Source organism: Uloborus diversus, chromosome 6 (genome assembly GCF_026930045.1).
Source record: "Uloborus diversus isolate 005 chromosome 6, Udiv.v.3.1, whole genome shotgun sequence".
Classification (NCBI taxonomy): Eukaryota; Metazoa; Arthropoda; class Arachnida; order Araneae; family Uloboridae; genus Uloborus; species Uloborus diversus.
This window is the reverse complement of record NC_072736.1, coordinates 145,081,558-145,098,540: the sequence shown is the minus strand read 5'-3', so window position 1 is coordinate 145,098,540 and position 16,983 is coordinate 145,081,558. Positions and strand designations below refer to the sequence as shown.

The 16,983-nt window shown below is 34.7% G+C and overlaps 1 protein-coding gene across 1 annotated transcript in view; it reads right to left on the bottom strand.

Moving 5' to 3' along the window:
- The window catches only part of LOC129224399 (lysophosphatidylcholine acyltransferase 1-like), a 40,273-nt gene that overhangs the window by 13,238 nt on the left and 10,052 nt on the right, over positions 1-16,983 (bottom strand). Inside the window, exons 4-10 of the mRNA XM_054858848.1 lie at positions 13,267-13,487; positions 11,298-11,471; positions 10,337-10,395; positions 9,157-9,191; positions 5,856-5,910; positions 5,687-5,769; positions 3,956-4,081 (exon numbers count right to left, since the gene is read on the bottom strand). Coding sequence (XP_054714823.1) covers positions 3,956-4,081; positions 5,687-5,769; positions 5,856-5,910; positions 9,157-9,191; positions 10,337-10,395; positions 11,298-11,471; positions 13,267-13,487 — 753 coding nt within the window. The remainder of the gene's footprint in view (positions 1-3,955; positions 4,082-5,686; positions 5,770-5,855; positions 5,911-9,156; positions 9,192-10,336; positions 10,396-11,297; positions 11,472-13,266; positions 13,488-16,983) is intronic.

The following is a 16,983-nucleotide window of genomic DNA, read 5'->3' as shown; positions in this document are numbered from 1 at the left end:
CGACAAATGGCGGATATCCCAAATTTGCCACACCGACTGCGCATGATGCACGCGGATTTAGCTCTTTAAAAGTCTTGATTAAGTTAATTGCAAAAATTTTGTCTATTAACAAATTACTGCAAAAAACGGATATCCACACACGTATTTCATATATTTTTAATTCATAATGTGTTATGTTTGTGAAAAATGCATTAATTTAGAAAATAAGCAAACCAATAAAAAAGGGCTATTTTTCGCTTTCAATTATAAAGTAATATGTATCATATTCATATGCGTATAGTTTCATATAATATGTCACGCAAAATATTCTAATGGTTTAACCCCAGTTTCGCACCGACATTTAAAAATCCCCCCCCCCCCTTAAATATATCAAAACTGAAAAACAGGGGGAAGGAAATTTCGTATCAGCAAAACTTGGGGGGGGGGGGAGGGGGGACAGCATTATGGAATCTTAAAACAGAACGCGCAATAAGCTAACAAACAACATGGAATAATAAAACAGAAAGCCCAATGAGCTAAGTCCGCGCGCATGCGCAGTCGCTGTGGCAAATTTGAGATATCCGCGATTTAAAGTCTATTTGCAACTGTTGGATCTGTTTTAGTCTTGATTGAATTTCATTTCCTAAGACAACTTTGAACAACTGTTAGATCTGTTCTAACCTTGTGTGTGCAATTGCAGTCAGAGATTAACAAACCCTATGAGCTGAGAGTAAGTACATAAGAATTTAAGGGAAATTTGATTTTCAAACTTTGATTACTCCAGCCCATGATGTCTCTGGGGGTTGAATTTTCGTATATGTACTCAATGGCCCCCCAAAAATATGTATACCAAAAATCATTACCATAGCACCTCGGGGGGCTGTGACAGAACCCCGGGAAAGTACAATTTGGGGGGTAAAAACGAGGGGGGAGGGGGGGGGGGTCAAATGGCACAAAAGGCACATCAGTAGGGCACAAGGAATGTGTGTGCGAAATTTCAGCCTGATTCGTCTTTTCGTCTGGGCTGTAGCCCTGTCAAAGAAAGCGAAAACTTTTTTGAACAGTGATTTTCTAACTTGAATTCCTCCTTCCCCTGATTGTCCTGGGGATTGTATTTTGGTTTATGTCGTCAGGGGCCACTAGAGATTGAGTATACCAAAAATCAACTCCGGGAGTCGCATGGGACTGAGATACAGAGCCGTGAAAAACCCAGAAAAAAGCCCAACTTGTTCTGTCGTGTAAACTGTTCCTTAGTCGCTTTTTTCTTTCATCTTTCTTGGCGGTGGATTTGCTTTTGCTGGCTGCTGACGTTTGGTTCTCTTGGCGGCCGGGACGCTCCCGCGTCCCGTGATGAGACTTGAAGCATGTATGATGCTCTTTGACGTCACATAACCATGTGGGAAATCCCATATTTACGTCACCCGAAGCTATGTTTTTCCCGCATTTTACGTTTTTTTCATCAGGTCCCATTTTTTTTCGTATATTAATAATGTTAATTTAACCGGGATACTAAGTTTGTTATTTTTGAATTTCCTGCATCATTTTATGTTTTCCGTGGGAAGTAAAAAAATGTTCTAAGATATGCAATATGTTTCATTTGTGTTTTTTTAAACACTAGGGGGCTCTGCCCCCTGCTCGCTAACGCTCACCCACCCCCGAAGAATGCTTCGCAATCTTATTTGATTCTCAAAGATTTAAATCGTCAGTTAGAAAGAAACAGATCCCTTTGGATCAAAAAGCACCCCTTCCACGGGTTTCGAAATAACTTGCACCAACTTACAGAGCCGTAAGGGCTAAGGGGCTCCTGAGCATTGCAAAACTGCAGTTTTGTATATTCATGATGCTCTTTAGCTCGGGGATTGAATTCAATTGAGCCTAAGATTTTCAGTTAAAATCAAAACCCTTAAAGTTTGTGAATAAGGGAAAGAAGAAACATGCGAATCGAAAAGACGTAACTGTTGCGAGGCCAAATAAAACATCAATAATTTTAATGGAGATGAGGATTATCCGAACTTTATTTTTAACGACTTGTAACTTTTTTTCCTTTGGAGATAGAAGCTCAGTTTTTCAACCATAGGTCGAGTTAGATCTGGAGTAAAAAAAAGCCGTTCTTTTCAGTAGTGTAAAAAAAAAAAAAAACTGTAGGACAATTCTTTTGCTTTTTACTGATAGGTTTAATGAATAAAGTAGTGCCTAAATTTTAGCGAAACCTAAAAAAGTTCGAGCTAAAAACGCAAATAACTCCCGCCGTATTTAAGTTAGAGCATATTGAAACAAATTGCGTAGAAAGCGGAAAATTCTACTCTTTCCAACGATATATAATATTAATATATGCAAGTAATTTTTCACCCCTATAATAAGCAATTTACGCGAAATTTGAACGAAAAAAAAAATAACTATGGGATCTCTTGGACGCACGTCCGCCACAGACTTCCTTCCAGAATTTCTCTGAAACCTTACTTTTATCTTCTATATATATATAAAGGTGACGGTGTTTCTTTGTTTCTTTCTTTGTTTGTACTCGATGGCTAGAAGACCCCATAGCACCTACAGCCCTGAAACTTGGCACAAAAATTCGAACGTACCCCGGGCCCGTGCACCCCGAAGCCGAAATTCTAAATTTCGAATTAGTTTTTTTCTAATTAACTAATTAAGCTAAATTTCGGCTAATTAGGGGGTAAAAAATCCCCCCACCCGCAAACATTATATATCGTTGGAAAGGGTTTTCCTTCCCAAACAAGATGATGTTTGTTCCATTTTTCTCAATTAATTAGAACAAGAGACATAGGCGATTCTAACTGATCCAATTTTCACGGTTTCTCTTTCGAGAAATTCCTATAACACTAGGTCCACTTTCCAGACAATTTTCAACTACAACACTAGGTCCATTTTCGAGACAATTTTTTAATTACTTTCTTATTAAACATTTTGGAGGAAGTTGCCTTTGTTACTTATGAATATTTTACTGTTATTACTTTATTTTAAATTCATTGTGCGTATGTTAATTGATTTTCGTTTTAATTAGAAAGTCGCATGGCGATTTTGGCGAAGAATTGTGTAGTTTTTTTACATTTGAAAGCTACTGCAAATGTAATTTTGATGTAATTTGTTTTTCTTTAATTCAACGGATTTTCTTTAAATTTTTGGCTCAGGCATCGATGTGCGGGTACTGCTAGTTTACTATAAATAGATAATCCACGTTGTTTAAAGTTAATCTATGAAAACCGAAATACTACTACTCCATTGGTAGCCATCCTTTTGGATTTTTCGTCCGCCAATGAAGATGAATTAGAAGAACCAGAAGCAGAGTCAACCCCCTCTTTTTCAATATTGAATTGAAGAGAGCTTTTCAAAACTTGCAAAGTATTTTCAGTCCAGAGAGAGAGGGAGATGCTGTATTTTTACTTTATTTGGCTACATAACGGACGTATTTTATGAGATGTGTCGGTTACTCTTAACAGTTTTTTTGTTTAATATGTAAGCATTAATTAACGTGTGTGCTTCTTTAAGGTGTCCTACTTTTTTTTTCCTATGTGCATTGTAAATGTATTCATGGAAAACTTGAATAAACCTGATTATTTTGAAAAAAATAATGCATTTTTCCAATTAATTACCACACTACTGTATTTGTAACAGCATTTTCACTCATTGATTCCTAGAACTAAAATCCCCAATGGAGCACTTCGAGTCTACTAATTCTTCAAGCCTTTGTATATAAGTATATACGTGTGCTTATAGGTGTATAGATGTATATATATATATATATATGTTAGGTACGGGTATGTATATTTACATACATCGTAATTTTCTCTTCCGTTTCTTTTTTTTCCCTCCCCTATAACTACCATGGTACCCTTCACTCGGTTAAGCTAGAAATGGCAGAAACGAAGGTATCATTGGTTAAAATAAAATAAAATAAAAATGTGCGTTGTACTTACTTAATATGTATCGAATTAGATTGAATAATAGAGCTTACCCCAGCTTGTGCCTCAGGCGAAGGAACTTTATGAAAGGTGCTGTTGGTGGTAAATGATTTTCTCTGGCCACCTGTAAGAACCTGCCGTCCTCTAAGTTGAAGCGAGATGTCGAAATTCCTGTACAGCTGTAAATGGAAATCATAAAAATGCTAATAGCTGTTCCGTAAACAGAAGTAAAATTCATCAAAATTTCAGGAAAAATAATTTTTGAACTGGTGAGTAAAGAAAAAAAACAGGGGTTCAAAGAACTAATCGATCTAATTTTTTAATAAGCAACTTGTTTTTAAAATTAATGCGTAAGACTACATGTTGATGTTGGGGGGAAAGAATTTACCAACGACGGAATGCCATTTGTGCACTAATAAGGCCATCTCAAAAAATAAATTAATTACTTCATTTTTTGAAGTGGTAATTGACAGATGAGTTTTTCAACGACATTTTTCTTATTTAGTCGTCCTGTGGCGGGTGGTGACCGCTAATTTTTCCTTTACTGCAAAGTTGTAAATTTGTTAAGTTTCCTGCTCGGCCTGAAAAATCAAAATTTTAATTAATTAATTGCCAGTGGCAGATAAACACTTTTAGTTTAGCAGCCACTTAATCCAAAGCTTTTTCTTGCTGAAAACGTTGGCATATGAGACCTAACTGTGACATTATGCATAAGAACATTTATAAAAATGTAATAATGGAAATTAAGGAACTAATATCCATTCAGTCATCAGTTTTTGTAAAAATATTTGAAGTGTACAGATGACTTTCGCATCCGTTGGTGATAGTTGGAAAACCATGTGAGAACTTAGTATGTTTTCACTTCTCAGACTAAGTGCAACTAAACAGAAATGACTGTTTAAAAAGGTGGTTCAAAAAAACTTTTTTTCAGCTAGAATCCAGGACACCCCGTATTTTTTTTAAGACTTACTAACAGTATTATGCTGTAAAAGTTTTAGGTTTTTATTCAAATTTTAAGAAGGTGCTCAATGACCTCTTAGTTTAACATTAGCCGTAGCATAGAACATGCCACAAATTTAACATTTAATTTCCCCAGCTGTTTTTTTTTTTTGTACATAATTATTTTATTGCAATGTATATGCATATTACTAGTGTACATTATAATATGTAGCATTGTTTTTACAGTTCAATTTATTTTTAACCCCCATACTTATGAAGTTTGGGGTAGGGGGTGGAGCATCCTCTTTCAGTTGAAATAGGAAGCTAAAATACTTCCAGTATATTACTATGCTAAAGTCTAAAACTATTGAGGAGTGTCCTGTTATGTTTTCTAGGAATTTTTTTTTTTACATGTATTTTTGAACCACCCTAAAGTAGGATTTTTAAAAAGCTGCCGGTTGAGTATTTATTTAGTCGCCAAGTGCCAAGGTAAGATCTTTAGTCGTTATGCTAGTATGTTTTTCTGGTTTATTTCCTACCTGGTCCTGTATTCAATCAACTTAAATAGTTCTACAACTTGATTAGAATAATGTCAGACAACTAACTTTCCACCTGAACTGTTGTCAGATAACAAGAATTAGGTAAATTATACGTCTTACACCATGCCCTTTATTTATAGTAAAAAAAGTGCGCAGCAACAGTCGCTAAGTCAGCTTGCATCATTTTTTAAGTACAATATTTAAGTTAAAAAAAAAAAACACTTAAAACTCACAATCAATTACGAAATGATTCATTTTCACGATATTTAAAAATGATTTAGAAGTAATGAAACATATAAAACTTACTGGGCTACATAATTTTGAACATTTGTTGCAAATACTCTGGGGTTTTTTCTCTCCAATTCCGATGGTTTATAAATTGGAAGAAACTGAAAAGATAAGGTCAAAAATTGGTTTGAAGATAGAAATAAATTGATATTTTATGAATGCATACGATTTGAAATTTAATACTTACTTCTAATTCACAATAAATACGGAATTGACTCAAAGTAAGCCAAACTTGTTTAAACCTGAAAATAAAATATTTAACTGGATAAACTTGCCAAGTTATTAGTGAATGAAGAAACATTTTTAACTTTACACAAAAAAGTAATAATTTAAACGTATTAATATTTTTTAATGGACCCTGAAGTATGCGTATATAAGTTATGTTCGTTTGTTACAAAAGATTTAAAAAAAAACCCTATCCATATATGTTTTTTGCTCTTTCTTTTTTCGTTTAAAATAGTACCTTTTTAACGAAATAAATAAGCTTGTGCATACAGGACATTAATGGGGTCGTTTCCAAAATTTTAAAAGTATTTTTTTTCTGAAAGAGCATGCTTAAAAACATAGGATCTGACCATTTTTTAAATAATTCATTTAAGTTTAATATTTTTAAAAAATTACTTAAATCGTTGCGCTTTTATTGTTTACACTTCTTGCCAATGACATCACAAATGATGAAATGCCATTCTGTGTTGCCATTTACAGAACAAAATATTTAATTCGCATCTTTACTCACGTGTATTGGCAACGATATGGTTTATAGCAAACGTAGAGCGCAATTTTAATTCGCTGCTTGATTATCATAACGTGGAAACGCGGTACAAAGATGCGCCAAATTGTATCATTTGTGACGTCATAAAGACCACGCCTTGTTTGAAAAATCGGACATTTTAAAAAATTAATTAAAAAAAAAAAGAAAACTGTTGGGAAAATCAAAGTATTTTCTGGGTTCATGTATTTTTTTTTTTTTTTTTTTTTTTTTGCTCATTCTATCCATTTCAATGACTAAAGTAGTACTTTTGACTGAAGGAAACCACCCCATTGTAGCTCTACCAGAGCCTTTGATTAAACGAATGTCAGTTTTTTGCTTCAATTTTAGCTTCATCAGATAGTCATTAACATTTTGATTTAAAACTTCCTTTTTCTAGGAATATTTCTAGGACAGATAAAGGGCTCCCCTTAAAAAAAGAAAAAAAAATGTGGACCCAATTAGATAGAGTAAACTTCACAATGAAGGTTTTACATCCCAAAAGATTTTTTTCGTGGTTGGTTCTTTAATTAGCTAATAAACGTTTTGCCATTTACTCTTTGATGAGTTTGCAAAAGAAAAAAAAAACTTAAGGAAGTTGAATTTCATAACGAAATCTTTGATTATTATTATTATTATTGTTATTTATTATTAGTTATTTATAATAATAATAATTATTATTATTTACTCATTATTATTATTGCTAATTATTTATTATTATTAATAATGATTATTTTATTAAATATGTATCATTATTATTAATAATAATAATAATTATTATTATTATTATTGTTATTATTATTATTATTATTGTTATTTTTTTTTTATTATTAATTTCAATTTTGCTGCTTTGTAACGTCTTTTTATTTCTGTTAACGACTGGGACGAGCAGAGTCTGATATTAGATGATTAAAGACGCATTAAATACTGAAAATATTTGGAGTGCACCAATAATAATTACATGGAATTATCCGTGATAAATGACAATGCCAAAAGCAGAATATCGATTAAAATATCACTCTTTATTCCAGCACTGAATGCGATGGTGCTTCACGAAGTTGAACGTAATCTACTCCCTTTTGATCCGTCGAGCTCTCTCACACCTGGAAGATTTTCAAGAAAATTGTGCACTTCGACTGATTTATCAGTCGAAGATCTGAGAATCTTCTCGAGAATCTTTCGAGAATCTTCTCTTTTCCTGTAGCCGTATAAATTTTTTACCGCCAAATATCACAAAGCCCCTTGAATGTAAACTATCGTCTCTATAAACACTAGATGAACTCTGTAAAACACGTTTCACTGTCAGCGCAGTGTCTATATAGAGAAAACGACTAGACTATTTCAGCAATGTGTTCACTGTTCAATAATTGTTGCGTTTTTCTTTTCTTCATTTCTTTTTTCTTTTTCTTTCTTTGTTTTAGAATTTTATTTATTTAACTTAGATACACACTTGGCATGCATTTCTACAATTTGAATTAATTAGATAATTTATGAAATGCAATGAATGCTAAACCATTAAAACTAAATAGCCCTTAAACAAGTAATATTTATATTAAAAAAATCTTAGGTCAAGTTTACTCCGTGTGTGGAAACAATACTTATATTGCTTTTAAAGTTGGATACATTTTAATAAACGCATTAATCAAAAATGACCGTAATCAATGATGAATTTCCAATTGAATGCTCAGGTACATTTTAGCATGAAATTAGTTAAAAACAATTATAATTCACGTTCTAATTACCTTGGAGCATTGGAACAATTTTTCTCTAATGCAGAAAAAGCACAAGGGTTTCTACAGATGTTTTGTTCTAACTTTTGCGAGCATTTTTTCGTCCTCATATTAGAGGATTTATGCAAAAATACTGATTAAATTAGAATAAACTAATAATTAATAGTTAATGAATTTGGAATATTGCATTGTCATCAGGTCTGAGTTCGCATTACAGAAGAATTCAAAATTTGAAAGAAAAGAAAATAAGTTTCAAAAGATCACAGGGAGTAGGTGAAATTTGAGTTGCAAGATTTGAACAAGATTATATACGGAGATTGTAAATTAATAGTAGGAATTGAATAAAACCTATTCAAAGAGCTTCCAAAATAGTGTGCAGTCAACAATCGTTTTGTATCCCCGAGGATGTACATTTTGGTCATTTTCGTACTTTCAGTGCTCGACCTACCTGTGCACGAGCACATTTGATTGTTACTAATTACACTGGAAAAAAAAATAAGAAAGAAAGAAATAAAAAGGAAAGACAATTAGCTAAAAGTTGAAACTTTTTTGCAGCTACACATTTGCAAATTGGGTACTTTCCGTTATAGGTACGTGGTACGTCACTTGGTGCATTTTTAATCGTCGCGATTTTAATACACTATTGAACACTAAAATTTTATAATTGGTGACATTCAACAATTGTACGACAACGATAGTATTTGCCACCAAGTTTCCTATTTTCGCCAGAGTCAACATTAACAAGTCGCCAAGCCGAGTAACACACCCATAACGGAAAAGTACCTCCAAGTGAATAAAGAATTCACAAAGAATTGTTATTCGCAAAATTTCGTTAATTAAAAATGCGTGACTTTGAAGTTACATTAAAAAGGTAAAAACTGCTTGGTATTTTCAGTGTTTTGCCATGAAGTAAATTTTTTAACACATAATAAAAGCCACCACGAACAAAACAATGTTAATTTTAAAAAGTAAATACGTTTATAACTCAAAAGCAGAAAATTACTACTTACGCTCCAGGGCCATTCCACGCCCATGTGATTGTGTCCTAAAAATAAAAAACAATCTGATAAAGGAGATAAGACACCTACTTTTTTTTACATCTTTTAAAAGTAATTGTAAATTCTAATAACGGTGTCGCAGTCGACGTTTAAAATTTCGAGCAAAGGTTGGTTAAAGTAATACTGAAGCAGCACTGTTACCCTAATTTGTTGCTTTTTTTTTTCATTTATTCAGCAATTTTATTTGAAGTTAAACTAGGCGTCCAGCAGTGCGAAATTTTCCGATACTTGAGGTTTGGGCTCAATCGCCTTTTTTTGGGGTATTTCCATATCTGACCCCTCATCAGAAGGTTGCGTGTTTATATCACTTCCAGGACACCAATATGTGGCGTACGGATGTGAAAAGCAGAGTGAGCGATGCGTGTACGTGGCGGGGTTCGGTCCACGGATCTTTGTCCGTGGTAACTCAGTACTTTACCTCAAAGCCAAAAGACCTTAATGCTCGGGGGGGGGGGGGGGTAACCAAATTTGGGTTATAAGCTCTTTGAATGTATGCCAGTTTCATTCTAAGTTTCATTCTGGAAAAAATGGAAAAGCGCAAAACATATTTTTATTATGAGAATTATTGAACTTGCACTCCCTACACTATAATTATGTAGTTAATATGCAAGGGTAGCTCTATAGTAATCGTATAATATTCAGAGGGTTTTTTACGGCATTTGTTTTCTCAAAGACAGCTTTCATGCAGATTATGATAGAAAAATGGACATGCCTCACATTAAATATTAAAATACTAGCAGATGCGTGATGTGCTTGTAGCTATATTTGGAAAATGAGGAAAATTGTATACTGCAGAAAGAGCAATAAAAAACATATACAGAAACGTAATTACACACAAATAATTAATCTAACCTGGAAATCTTTCATTTGCTCTGTTCAGTGTTTCGGTTGTACTCATTATTGGTACGCCTCAAACCTCGAAAACTCGTTCCGTACTTCCTACTATTAACGGCCATGTGCGCCAACTGCTTTGAACCTCAATCAGTCACCCGAACTGGCGATTGAAACTTTCTTCAACCAATCGGAAGGCTTCAATAAAACGGTAGCCAGCTGTTGCGTACTGTCGTAAGGGTAACACTTTTTTTTTCGAAATTCTGAAGCACAAACATATTAAGTAAACCACAATAATTACCAGTTTGTTCTTATATCTAATAAATACTGGCTGCACTGGTACTCCAGGAGAAAAGCCTCCTAAATTAAGAAAAGATCGGTTCTATTACAAAAGTTCTTTAAATATACTAGTTAACACATAAGTAATAACTTTGTGTATTCATTAATGTTATACTTTAATAACTTATAAAAGTCATTTCTTTTATGTAACGGGTTACATAACAGTAATAAGTTTGTTGATTTCATTAGGAATATGGACCCAAACAAAATGGCAGAGAAAAATCTAAACAATATGTAGTGTGACTATAAAACTGATGTTATTTCCTTATTTTTATTGCAATGAAAGCATCACACGTTTTATGATGAAAAAAGCTGATGAAAAAAGCACTGAACCAAAAAAAGCAATTTAGTACAAAGTAAATTTTAGGTTTAAAACGGGGTTTTTTCGTCCGTTTTCTAAAGTGAAAAGGTGTTTGATAATGATAACGTACTGACTGTCTAATTTAAGAGGGAAGAATTGGCGATTCTACGTGTCACAGAATATTTAAAAATTCAGCTTATATCATGTCATGGTAAAATTAAACTGTCCCTGCTTTAAATCTCTGCTTGATCTACTATATCCCACTCTGCTATATCATTTGGAATAAAAACACTTAGATTTTTTTTAATCAGGTGGTCTTGCAATTTTTTTGAAAAATCTACTATGATACAAGTGCTTGAAACGCGCGTATACGTATTGCGTTATGCTACATCAAGGCAGACAAGAAAGTTTCTAAGCGATTAGTTTCTTTTTTAAACTTAGATGAGAAATTTGATTTATTTCACTCAATTGCTGAATTCATACAGCCAACTATTTTCTGTTGTAAAATATGTATTTTATTTATTGATTCTAAAATTTATGCATTAAAAGAGTTGTGACAGTTTTCCTTGCATTAAATTAAGGCTACTTTTTGCCAACAAAAATAAGGAGTAACTGCGAATACCCAGTTTGAACTGCAGGAGTGCTTTCCGGTTGCCGCACCCTCCCTCTGGGAAGAGCAGCAATTGTTGATAGTTCTTGCCGGACCATACTCGTCTCCGGATTTCTTCTGCTATCTTTCGCCTTGAATCTGGATCGTCGCTCTTTACGTACAGGGGCTGGGTGAATCGCAATAGGCCTGACAAAACACGCAAATGTTCACTTACTCGTTAATTAAAAAAAGAAAACAATCAATGTCCAAAACAATATGAAAATATAGACCAATATGGAAACGTTTATGGGTACATCTGACATCAAAAGACGGAGGCTACTCTAGTGGCATTTATTTAGTGGCTTGGGGGCTGTTCTCCTCAACTTACCACAATGGAAAAAAGATTTCCTCCACTTCAGACAAATCCTCTGGGACGGAACCTCTTGTCCCCTTTTAGCTTGCCCCCCTCAGGACATGCTAAAGTCGAACTATATCCCATCACTCAGCTCTCCCTGGTACCCCGTGCTTACCACAGTGGTGTTATTACAGGTCGGATGAGACGTTGAGACCAGACAGGAACAGTCTTTTTGGTCCATATCAGGAGCTGAGCAATGCCTGATGCAGCCCCCTTAGATGAAATACTGATTTGGAGGGGGCACTTGAAGAACTGTGTGACCACGACAGATTTAACATCAACCAGTCATCATTATCGCACACGGAGGATCTTCGACCCGCCGGCATTGAACTTGCGTCTCTCCAGTTACGAGTTGAACGTCTTATCAATCAAGCCACCACGGTCAGTTTTTCTACTACTCACCAGGAGCGTGCACAAGGGGGGGGGGTATAAGAGACACCTGTAAGCCCGGCCCGAGCCTGAAAGGGGCCCGATGTTTTTAAAATAATGGGTGAAATATATGTAGGGTGATAGGGATTCCCCCTACCTTTTAGTGGTAATGAAACATTGGGGTTGAAAATTGAATTTTAAGTGTGAAAAAACTACTTTAATAAAGTGCTAAGTTTGCATATCGAGAATCCTTAGAACCCCCGTCTCAGAACCCTTGGTTTTATTTTCGGTACCCAGTAGGTACGATTATTTATTTATTTATGGAGGGGAACGCAAATCACCACTTTCTTTAAAAATAAAAATTATAAAAATTGAAATATATCGCATCACATTTGCACCAATGTCCACAAAGTCAAATTTAATAGTTGTTAGCAAACGCGGGTGATGCAACATAAGAAAAGTTTTAGTCCCTGGCAAAAAGATCTTCTTGACGGATAACACACTGTTTTACTCAAAAACTTTTCTTCCCAAATAACTTTCACGCAAGGTAAAAAACCCTTTTTTCTGGACAACCACACTAAGCGCTCCATCAGTGCAAACAATATCTAATTTTGTTTGCCTTCTTTCTTTTAAATAACATTTTTAAGTTTTTAAAAGTCCTCTTTAGTAGTTGAAACGAATTAGCGCAAATCAAGTACTTCTTCAGTATCGAAATCATCATTGGTGTGAATCACAAATGAGGCAGTGATAAGCAAAGGGATACAAGTGGACATTTTCAAGTTTTGAGTAAAACGCGTATAAATATAACATCCTAGATAGGCTTTCATTGAATTTTTTTTTAATCATGCAGTGTAGCAGCAACTACTAGGGCTACTAGTACCATCTCTTGCCCCAAGACAGAGGAGAGGTTCACCTACCATGTGTACTGGTTATCTCCAAATTTTTAATTTTGCCACTTACATCCCTTTGCTTGTCACTGCCTAATTTGTGACCGGTCCCAAAATTTTTGAGCACGCCCCAGCTGCTCACTGTGTGTGGAGATAGATGAAATATCGCAAGCTTAACTTATCTACAGAAGCTGACTAACGAAATATTCGTCGCTATTGCTTCCAATTTAGCCAATCATGAATCGACATAGGGAATTAAGGCAAAGGGGGGTCACATAATGTCGCCCGAAGGAGCATTGGATTTTACAGCAAATGTGGAAGCTGATCTTACCTCCGTAAATCGGCACTTTCTCTGCCGAGTCCTTCATGACGAGTCCCGGGCACCTCAGGGATGTGACGACCGCCGTGTCGAAGAAAGAAGAATGGGGCATGGCGAGTAGGATGGGTGCCTCCTCCGGCGTGGCACGACGGCCCTTGTGTGGCACCCAATACCAGCCGCCTACGAAGAACACGGCACGGGACATTTCCTCGATGATCCGTTTACCCCAGTTCCTGAAGAGATTTTCAAGTGTGATTGAATTAAATAGACAGCTCGTCCAGGTCCGAATTTAGCTCTATGCCGCCCCTTGGCAGATTTGAAATCTTCCGCTCCCTCTCCCACCCCTAAAAGAAGCAAAAACTCGAAAACACGCATAAAAGTGTTCCCGAAATTTAAACTGTCAAGCTTATGAAGAAAGGATGACCTTTTACATTCAGGGACACCCCTTTTCGTCTTCACTTACTATTTTACGCTGACCAAATACCATGATTGAAAAACATTTGGTTTTCATAAGACGTGTGAAAGTAATCATTATTAAATTAAAAGAAATGTGAAAAACGAAAGAATGCTAATATTTTACTTCGAAGAATGAAAAATTCATTTAAAAAATATGTGGTTAAAGCAAAATTTGCCGCCCCTGTAAATTTTTCCGCCCTAGGCAGCTGCCTACTCTTCCTATAGGGAAATTGAGCCATGAGCCCGTCATTTTACTGGGAATCATCAGATAGCATCCCTCCACTTTTCTAAGTTCAAAATTAGCAAATGGATCGAAAATGATATTGTTGATAGATTCATGCATTAAAAAAAGTATAATAGATTTGATAAGTGTGTGTTTTATATTTTTCTCATGTTATTATTTCATAAAAAATAAAATGGAACTTTGAGTTGAAAGGAGTGAGTCTATTGTGGCCGTCCGTCACGACTTTCAAGACCGTGTTCTGAGCTTTTTTTAGAATCAATTATGGCGTTAAAATCTAGTAATATAGCCCAATTTCTAGAAAAAAGAAAAGAGAACAAAAGCGGTTTTATGGTATGCTCCCACTTGTATTTTCTTTTGACTCCTCTCCACTTCTTTGGTGCAGCATTCGCCTATGCTTAACCTTTTATTTTACTAACGGGACTTCTCAGTCTGACACCCGATACCAGTCGCCACCAAAGAACACGGTGCGCGACATTTCCTCGATAAATCCCTTTTTAGCCAAGTTCCTAATGAGATTTTTAAGTGTGAGGTGGATCAGTAGGTAGCCTTTTATTTCACTGACTGACTTCTCACACTAATAAACCATACGATGGTGTAAAAATGAAAAAAAAAAAAAAAAGCCAAAAAGGTAGCAATCAAAAAAGCATAGAAAACCCTCTTTTTTTGGACGAGTAAATTATTTGCCCTTGTGCCCCCGTTATCAAAATATGCGGTCTTAAAGCCTACCGAAACTTTTAAAAAATCGCCAAATTTAGCGAGTTTCGATGAGGAATGAAAATTATCTTTCAGACGGTTTGCAGATGGATGTTTTGCCACATGCAGACAGAGAAGTCATATGCTATCTTCCATTTCTCTCCAAGTCTCCAAATTTGGCGACTTTTCTTAAATCTTGGCAGACTTTAGACCTTATATCTCAATAACGGGGGAACAAGGGCAAATAATTTTATTTCATTATTACACTATTCGTGCGGCTTTCTGGTCAGTCTCGTCAGTTATTCTGTGGTACTGGTATTGTATTATTCCGAGCATTTTTAAATCCTGAGGGACTAAGTCATTCCTGCAGTTTCCTCAATTGCTGCACGGAATCGGCAATACAAGCTGATTTCTCTTTGGAAGCTTGTTGGTGACAAAGAAAAGAAATAACGCAGACTCAAAATCGATGGAAACTAAAAAAATAAAAATATCCGGAAACAAAGGTTTAAGATGAAACTGAATTTAAAAACGTTTTTCTTGATAAAGCAAAATATAAATATACTTATTTTCATTATCTATTATGGGTCATTTCATGTCAAGTGATCCAAAATTTGGGAAATTTTTTCCCTCACCCTTTTGTATTTCTTTGACATTTGGCTCATCGATTGTACCCTTCGAGGTAATCAAAAGTCCAAATTTTTAGATTTTTATCTCTATTATTTTTTTATTTATGAGACTTTGATTTTTCGAAAAAACCCTCTTTTTTTCATGAATGCTTGAACATAAAATGGACGATAACTCAGCACCCAAAAAAGATAAAAAGATTTGGTAAACAGCATTTTAAAGTACATTAGTTGCTGTTTAATAGGATATGCAACATGACTAATTTCAAAAAAATTTTATTTTTTAAAAATGAAATTTAAATTTTAAATTTAAATTTCTCAAAAAAGGTAACATGAGTTTTTTTAAAAAAATTCTCAAACATTTGTGTATATTTTATCTTCATTTGTGCAAAGTTTCAAGTTGGGATCTCAATAAGATCATATTTTTATGAATTTTTAAATAAAATTTGACTTACGAAATAGACATTTTTCAGATTCTAACTAGTTAAATATGAGGTTTTCTCACTGGGGATGGACTAGTAAGTAGTAATTTATCATGAATATGCTTGAAATGAGCTGACATGAATTTGTAGATTGGTAAGCCCCCCCCCCCCCACCACCACTTTTAATCTTTTTTTTTTTTCAAAACTTTTCAAAATGCAAATAAATAAATAAATAAATAAAAAACCAAAATGAATATTAAACTTATTAAAAGTTGGTAAATGTTCTTCTTTAAAGCAAGAAAAAGCCCCCCCCCCTGCACCAGCACTTTTATTATTTTTTGTTTTTTTTCAAAACTATTTTCAAAATGTAAAAAAATAAAAAAATGAACAAAATAAAACAAAATGAACAGAAAACATATTAAAAGCTGGTACATTTTCTTCTACACAAAGTACATTACCCCCCCCCCCCCCATCCACACCTACGATTAACACTATACTAGTATCACGCCTCACCTGATGCTTTTTTTTTTCAGACCAAGTGTTTCTTTTTCAATCCGAACTTCACAAAGTGTATTTGATTAATTCACTATCTGATAAGGAGTTATGAATTCATTTCATCCCCTACCCTTGCACTAACTTTCAATTTTGGAGGGAGGAAAGAAATAGTTTGCCCCAAGGTCATAGCAAAATAGGAGTGTTTCCCCCCGTGTTGTTCCATTCTTTTCACACTGAACTAAAACTAAATCTAAGTATCAGATCATATGTCTGTCCGCATAAAACTAACTGTCTTTCTACAACATTTGGAGTGCAGCTGTTTTTTTCTTTTCTTCAATGCTAGTTTTCTTTTTAATTTCAGTTGTAAAGGAGAGCAATGCAGCGAGATTATTTATACATATATTAAAAGCAGTTATAGATCAAACAAATTTTGCTAGTTTGAGCATAACCTTCCATGTTGTTAAGCTTCATTCCAGATTGCCCCCTCCCCCTTCCTCCTACCGTCCCACTTTCCGAAAGAAAAAAAAAGCTGCAAATGATTTTTTCCATTTGTCTGTTAAAGTTTTTCTGACTTTTAGTTTTTATGACCCCCCCCCCCCCCCCCATTTATAAGCTTTAGTCACTACTTATGTTTAGCAGCGTGCGTTCAGTTTATTAGGATTATAAATAGTGATATTCCGGACATCCGTATCCGCGGATATCAGAGGGAAAATAAAGATTCGTATTCGTATCCGTTACTTTTTTGACGGATCTTAAACGGATCTTTTCTATTCTAAAAATTCTTAAATATTTGAAT